This window comes from Oncorhynchus masou, chromosome 16 (genome assembly GCF_036934945.1).
Source record: "Oncorhynchus masou masou isolate Uvic2021 chromosome 16, UVic_Omas_1.1, whole genome shotgun sequence".
NCBI lineage: Eukaryota > Metazoa > Chordata > Actinopteri > Salmoniformes > Salmonidae > Oncorhynchus > Oncorhynchus masou.
Genome location: NC_088227.1, coordinates 24,857,319 through 24,865,493, shown reverse-complemented (window position 1 = coordinate 24,865,493; position 8,175 = coordinate 24,857,319). Strand labels below are relative to the sequence as shown.

Below are 8,175 nucleotides of genomic sequence, written 5' to 3'. Positions count from 1 at the left end.
CCTGTGTAAACAACAGGAAGCGGTCACAAGGCTGGTTGTCTATGTTGTCATCAGCCCTGTGCTAGCTCTTTGCTGACAGTTTCAGTGTGATGAAATGTAAACCTGTAGCCCTAACTGTGTTAGTGGTGTTAGCTGTCATCTAATCAAATGTTATTGGTCACATACACATATTTACAGATGTTATTGTGGGTGTAGAAAAATGCTTGTGTTCCTTGCTCCAACAGTGCAGTAATATCTAACAATTCAAAACAATACACACAAATCTAAAAGTAAAATAATGGAATTAGAAATATATACATTTTAGGACGAGCAATGTCGGAGTCGCATTGACTAAAATCAAGTACAGGATATACATATGAAATGAGTAAAGCAGTATGTAAACATTATTAAAGGGACCAGTGATTCCATGTCTATGTACATAGGGCAGCAGCCTCTAAGGTGCAGGGTTGAGTAACCGTGTGGTAACTGGCTACGAACAGTGACTACGTTCAGGGCAGGGTAATGGGTGGAGGCCGGCTAGTGATGGCTATTTAACAGTCTGATGGCCTTGAGATGGAAGCTGTTTTTCAGTCTCTCGGTCCCAGCTTTGATGCACCTGTACTGCCCTCGCCTTCTGGATGATAGGGGGTGAACAGGCTGTGGCTCGGGTGGTTGATGTCCTTGCTTATATTTTTTGGCCTTCCTGTGACATTGGGTGCTGTAGGTGTCCTGGAGGGCAGACAGTGTGCCACCGGTGATGCATTGGGCAGACCGCATCACCGTCTGGAGAGCCCTGTGATTGCAGGTGTTGCAGTTGCCGTACCACGCGGTGATGCAGCCCGACAGGATGCTCTCAATTGTGCATCTGTTAAAGTTTGTGAGGGTCTTAGGGGCCAAGCTGAATTTATTCAGCCTCCTGAGGTTGAAGAGGTGCTGTTGCGCCTTCCTCACCACACTGTCTGTGTGGGTGGACCATTTCAGATGTGTATGCTGAGAAACTTCAAGCTTTTCACCTTCTCCACTGCGGTCCCGTCAATGTGGATAAGGGTGTGCTCCCTCTGCTGTTTCCTGAAGTCCACGATCAGCTTTGTTGACGTTAAGGGAGAGGTTATTTTCATGGCACCACTCCATCAGGACCCTCACCTTCTCCCTGTAGGCTGTCTCGTCATTGCTGGTAATCAGGCCTACTGTTGTGACATCTGCAAACTTGATTGATTTGGAGGGGTGCGTGGCCACGCAGTCATGGGTGAGCAGGGGGTACAGAAGGGGGCTGAGCACGCACCCTTGTAGGGCCCCTATGTTGAGGATCAGGGAAGTGGAGGTGGTGTTTCCTATGGTGTTGAAGGCTGAGCTATGGTCAATGAACAGCATTCTTACATAGACAGAAACTTGTCCAGATGGGATAGGGCAGTGCAATTGCATCGTCTGTGGATCTATTGGGGCGGTAAGCAAATTGAAAGGGGTCTAGGGTATCCGTTAATGTAGTGGTGATATGATCCTTAACTAGCCTCTCAAAGCACTTCATGATGACAGCAGTGAGTGCTACGGGGCGATAGTCATTTAGTTCAGTAACCTTTGCTTTCATGGGTACAGGAACAATGGTGGACATCTTGAAGCAAGTGGGGGCAGCAGACTGGGATAGGAAGAGCTTGAATATGTTCATAAACACTCCAGCCAACGGCTAGGGATGCAGACTGGGCCGGCAGCCTTGCGAGGGTTAACACACTAAAATGTCTTACGCACATCGACCACGGAGAACAAGAGCCCACTTTCCTTGGGAGCGAGCCATGTCGGTGGCACTGTATTGTTGTCAAAGCAGGGAAAGAAGGTGTTTAGCTTGTCTGGGAGCAAGACTTCGGTGTCCGCGATGTGGTTGGTTTTCCCATTGTAATCTGTGATTGTCTGTAGACCCTGACCCATACGTCTAGTGTCTGAGCTGTTGAAATGCGACTCCACTTTGTCTCTGTGCTGACATTTTGCCTGTTTTATTGCCTTAGAGGGAATAACTACAATGTTTGTATTCTACCATATTCCCAGTCACCTTGCCATGGTTAAATACGGTGGTTTGCGCTTTCAGTTTTGTGCAAATGCTGCCATCTATCCACGGTTTCTGGTTTGGGTGGGTTTTAATAGTCACCGTGGGAACAACTTCCCGTATACGCTTCTTGCTGAACTCAGTCACCGTGTCTGTATATGTTTTTCTTAGTGGCTACCCGTAACATATCTCAGTGCGCATGATCAAAACAATCTTGAAGCATGGATTCCGATTGGTCAGACCAGCGTTGAATAGGCCTTGTAGACATCCCGGATGAGGGAATAGCAGTGGTCGAGTGTTTTTCCAGCGAAGGTACTAAAGTCAATGTGTTGATAGATCTTCGGCAGCATTTTCCTTAAATTTGCTTTGTTAAAATCCCCAGCTACAATAAATGCGGCCTCAGGATGTGTGGTTTCCAGCTTGCATAAAGTCCAGTGTAGTTCTTTGAGGGCCGTCATAGTATCGGCTTGAGGGGGAATATACACGGCTGTGACTATAACCGAAGAGAATTCTCTTGGGAGGTAAAACGGTCAGCTCTTGATTGAGGTATTTTAGGTCTGGTGAGCAGAAAGACTTGAGTTTCTGTACGTTATCACAATCACACCATGAGTAGTTAAGCATCACACATACACCACCACCTTTCTTCTTCCTGAGAGTTCTTTATTCCTGTCTGCGCGATGTCCCGAGAACCCAGCTGACTGTATGGACGGGGACAGTATATCCGGAGAGAGCCATGATTTCATGAAGCAGAGTATGTTACAGTCCCTGATGTCTCTCTGGAAGGAGATCCTTGCCCTGAGTTTGTCTACTTTATTGTCCAGAGACTGAACATTAGTGAGGTATATACTCGGAAGCAGTGGATGGAGTGCACGTCTCCTGAGTCAGAGTAGAAATCCACTCCGAATCTTGGAGCAGCCTCTGGGATAAGTTCAATTGCCCTGGGGGTACAAACAAAGGATCCATTTCATTGCCCTAGGGGGTACGAACAAGGATCCAATTCAAGTCGTAATGCTGGTGAGTTACCGCCGCTCTGATATCCGAAAGTTATTTCCAGGAATATGTAGTAACAGAAAAATCATTCTGGCCTAATAATGTAAGAAATAGCACACAACAAAATACTGAAATGTTGCTTAGGAGCTTGAAGCAGAGCTGCCATTTCTGTCGGCGCCATCTTGAGCCACCTTCAGCATAGCTGTGCTATCTGGTGATGAATATCTGTGGTTGCTGCTTTCTCCTTGTGACTCATGCAGTGGTGTCCCTCCAGGAAGCTGTATCTCGGGCCATTTATCTAACACAGCTGTCATTGCAGGTAGACTATTTGCTTGTGTTGGAGTGTGTTCAAGAGGCCCAGGGCTGTAGTATCAGAGGCCCTGGACCCTTTACAGACCTCCAACTGAACCAGCCATTCACTCCAGATTTACTCCCACAGAGATGGGAGGGATAGAGAGATGGGTAGAGGGGGAGGTAGAAAGTGATCATAACATGGCTTGTCTTCGCTGCAGTGCTCTTTGAAGATGTATCCGACTAAACTGAGGACTTGGTCACTTGTAATGTCCATGTACTGTAGAACTAAGTTACAGAAAGTGAAAACAAACACAGGGCTGATCTGCCTATGCTTTGGACTTATCTCACGTTCTGTCTAACTCTGGTGTTGACTCCTACCCCCTTCTCTCCTTTCTACAGTGACTGAGGCTGGTTTTGGGGCAGACATCGGGATGGAGAAGTTCTTCAACATCAAGTGCAGGGCCTCGGGGCTGAGGCCAAACGTTGTCGTCCTAGTCGCCACGGTCAGAGCATTGAAAATGCATGGTGGCGGTCCCAATGTGAGTCATCCATCCATTCTATCAGTGGTGTAAAGTACTTAAGTAAAAATACTTTAAAGTACTACTTAAGTAGTTTTTTGTGGTGTCAGTACTTCACCATATATATTTTTGACAACTTTTACTTCACTACATTCCTAAAGAAAATAATGTACTTTTTTACTGCATACATTCTCCTTGACACCCATTTTAATGCTTAGCAGGACAGGAAAATGGTCCAATTCACACACTTATCAAGAGTTCATCCCTGGGGGCCTCCTGGGTGGCGCAGTGGCTAAGGGCGCTGTCGTAACAGGCCGTGACCGGGAGGTCCGTGGGGCGACGCACAATTGGCCTAGCTTCAATTGTGCGTTGTTTTGTTTTTTTAAGAGTACATCCCTACAAACTGTTCCGGTGGGCTCACTAAACACCAACGCTTCAGAGTTGCTGTCTGGTTTGCTAAATATAAGGAATTTGAAATGATTTATACAGTATTTTACTGGGTGACTCTTACTTGAGTCATTTTTTATTATGGTGACTTTTGAGTACTTTTTCCACCACTGCATTCTATAATACCAATATAGCAAGAAAACTTTATTGTTTTCTACTGGCTAACGTTATAGGATCTCTGCAATTCTAGGATAGAGCGGTTACCATGTACATCAGTAAATGGCCCACTGTTGTACATGTCTAAGGACGAGACATTCTGTGATCATAGTGCTCTGGCTTATGTGTTCATGCTGTATCCATAAACTCAGTGATTTGTGTGCTGCATACCTCCCTGGAATAAATGCTTGTTTCTAGCCTGTATTAGATAACCCGAGTCCGAGAGTTGCTTATCTGCACTAGCACCTGGACCGTTCATTTCAGTATCCTGGAATTTACTGTACCCGAGTTGACCATAATACACAAAACTAACTGTAAAATACAGTATTTGATGGTGCTATATTTTTTGTTTGAATATGTGCTAAAATGACTGTTCCTGCAGGTCTCAGCTGGCTCACCTCTACCAAGAGAGTACATAGATGAGGTAAGATATTGGAGAGAGAGCACTTTACATGGTTTGAAACAGGGTAGTACAACTATTTTTGTTGCCCGTGGCAATGTGAGCTTATTCAGAGTTGACTCCCTTGTTCCCCAAGTTTTAAAAAATACCAGAGAAAACAAGTATTAGCCAGAGTCCGCAGACAGACACTTTGTGGCATGAAAGAGCTGGGAGTTGAGCTACTGTACCTGACATGAACATGATGTCCTCCTGACCAACAATTGATTTGCATGTCTCCCGTTGGTTCCCTGACTTGGTGATGATGCAGGGATAGAAATAAACATGTCAGTGGCTTTATTGAGAGGTGGAGGGGTAGGTGGAGGGGTAGGGGGGTTGTGGTTCGATCTAATCACTGGGTTATGATCATTAACATAACCTGATTTTGTCTAAGGTCAGGATAGCCTTGGTACTATTAGATACAGTTAAGTCATTTGCTCATGTAAGACCTATTACCATGTTGTGCAACACAACAGTTCCTTTCACATTTGCCACCGCAATCAACAAATCAAGCCTTTGTTTGTTTGTTTGTGGGCTTGATAAAACGGAAGGCCATACATATCCCTGTCCATAGGTGGCAACGTTGCGCCCTGTTAACATTACAGGCGTGGACTTGAGGAAGGGCGTGTACAAGGGTTTTTATTAATCCAGGCCTTGATGTTCTGCATACTTTTTTTTTTTTAACTAGGCAGGTCAGTTAAGAACAAATTCTTATTTTCAATGACGGCCTAGGAACATTGGATTAACTTCCTTGTTCAGGGGCAGAACGACAGATTTTTACCTTGTCAGCTCAAGGATTCGATCTTGCAACCTTTCGGTTACAAGTCCAACACTCTAACTGCCAGTTCGCATACAGTACTTCCCCTCTAATAAGGGACTGATTTAGATCTGGGATGCAAGTGACGAGTGGAATATCATTTCATCAATCAATCAGCCAGCAGAACAGTGGGACTTAGCACCTGGATATGAATGTCTCTGGTAATACGGAACACACCTATAACCAGGCAGATTTCATAAGGTCAGATGAGGTTTATGGTTTTAGGGGATGATGCAATGTCACACTATACACATGGGTAGGAGGGAAGAGGAGAACGAAGGAAGGACTAAAAAGAGTATCTGACATTTCCAAGTTCTGCCCTAGCCTCCAGCCACCCCCTTTGGTCCTCATTCCTCTTTCTATTCCTCACATACAGACATGCATCGCACTCTCTCTCGCTCTCTCTTCAACATGATTTGAGGTAATTATTTGATTAGCAGGGCAAATAGACCCTTGGCTCGGGTCTCCGGGCAGGGAGGGGTCTTAATAGAGATGGAGGTGGGGGGTCTGTATGTTCAATCCCCATGCCTGGTTTAAATCACTACTCTCTCAAAGGCTCCTCAGCTGAGCAAATAATGAAGGGGTGTTAGCTAAGTTAATTGTGAGGGCTGTAACGAGAAGCAGAAGGGCTTGAGAGAGAAGAGACAGAGCCAGGCACAGCAGAGTAACTTTAGGGCCTGGAGACGACTAAGGACTGGGTTCTGGATAGGCCAGTCGGTGGATCCTGGAATATGACAACTTTGGTGCTAAACAGACAAGGTTTAATTATCTCTGGGAGTATTGCCTGTCATGCGCAGTCACGCACGTGCACGCACACCCACTCTGACAAATCAACCTGTGTGTTTTTCATATGGGATGTCATATAGTTGGGGTTGTTCCTTCCCCAGAGAGTATCAATGTTGCTGTAAAACAGGATTTGAGCTCCTTAGTGAGTATTGCCTCATCCCCCCCCCCCCCCCCCCCCCCCCCCCCCAAAGTCTAAACTGTTGAAGACGAGCCAGTGTTGCTCTAGGCGACTGAACTACCAGAGGGGACTGTAGCAGAGTGGGGTAGAGGGATGCCAATAGGTTCGACCTTCCAATTCTCCTGACTCTGTAAAAGACCTGGCTCTTACAATGCAATTATAACATCCTCTATTTACGCCCACTCTTGCTTTTTATCTCTTCTCTCGCTCTCTCTTGCTCTTTCGCTCTTTCTCAGTCTTTCGCGCATTCTGTCTTTCTCACAGACTGTGTCATATGAGCGCGAACTCCTGAGTCATTGACCAAGCTTCTCGTAAACGGTGATATCCTGTTTCGGTAGTTAGCATTTAATATTCACACTTGTGGAAATGAAAGAGATGAATAACCGCCACTCTCTCTGCCTCACATCTAACGCCACTGCACTTCTGACCTGGCTGAGTTTCACTTTGAGGTTGACTATGTTTTCATTAGATTGGAATGAATCTCTCCCTCCCTCCCATCTCACTCTCTCTGTCCCTCTGTATTCTAGAACCTGAGTCTGGTGGTGAAGGGCTGCAGCAGTAACCTGAGGAAACAGATCCAGATAGCCCACCTGTTTGGAGTCCCTGTGGTCGTGGCTCTCAACGTCTTCAAGTAAGACTTCCAGTCTGTAACAGTCTGAGCAGCTGATCAGCTGTGTCCTTAGCTGGCCTGGGCCTCTCTTCTCTCTGTCAGACCCCATATCGTGGACAGGCATGTGAATGCACAGACGAATGCAGATAAAACATGTTTAGCTTTAGAATCCTTATCAGTTTGTTACAAAAATATGCAAACACATATGAGGGTCAGTGACACTCAGCTCTGCAGAGTGGCCACTAGCCGGCACGGCCATAAAGTCATAACGTCTGATTTTAAACCTTAAGCACACTGTTTTCATGCATTTTTTAAAATATAAACTATTTAGATTTTGCAGCTGGCCCATCTTAGGGGAAATCCCTCCGTTCTGCTTCCAGGACAAGACTCATGACAATAAATGTCAACCTGCCAGTGACACACGTTTGTTTTACTATCCTTATGGGGACAAAACAATTGCTTCCCATTCTAAATCCTATTGTCCCTAACCGTAACATTAGGGATTATGTCTGTGTCCAGTATGAAGGAAAGTAGTTTTGCGAGCTAATGCCAACTAGCATTAGCTCGTGTATCTGCTAGCATGCTATCCCTTTAACCCCTAAATATCCCTTTAACCCCTAATTCTAACCCTAACCCCTAAACCTAAAATAGATGTATTTATTTGTGGGGAAATGTGAATGTTCCTTGTGAGGACTATCCTTGTGAGGACTGTGAAGACACAGTAAGTGGCCCATGTCATGACTGGTGTTGTTGAGGTCTGTGGTTAGATGACTTGGTGTGTTTTACATAGTGTGTCAGTGTGACTGAGGTGTTTACACAGCAACTGTGGCGTGTCGGAAGCTATTAGAATGTGGCTTTGGCCTTCAGGCCTCATTTAGACTAAATGGGCTGTCACATGGCCACGCCACACACACTGCAAAAACATAAGG

General features: G+C 45.6%; 1 protein-coding gene across 2 annotated transcripts in view; it reads left to right on the top strand.

The window, feature by feature from the left end:
* mthfd1l (methylenetetrahydrofolate dehydrogenase (NADP+ dependent) 1 like) overlaps positions 1-8,175 on the top strand; it is an 86,557-nt gene that overhangs the window by 57,643 nt on the left and 20,739 nt on the right. For both annotated transcript variants that reach the window (XM_064991294.1, XM_064991293.1), the window contains exons 20-22: positions 3,698-3,837; positions 4,802-4,843; positions 7,164-7,267. In XM_064991294.1, coding sequence (XP_064847366.1) covers positions 3,698-3,837; positions 4,802-4,843; positions 7,164-7,267 — 286 coding nt within the window. The remainder of the gene's footprint in view (positions 1-3,697; positions 3,838-4,801; positions 4,844-7,163; positions 7,268-8,175) is intronic.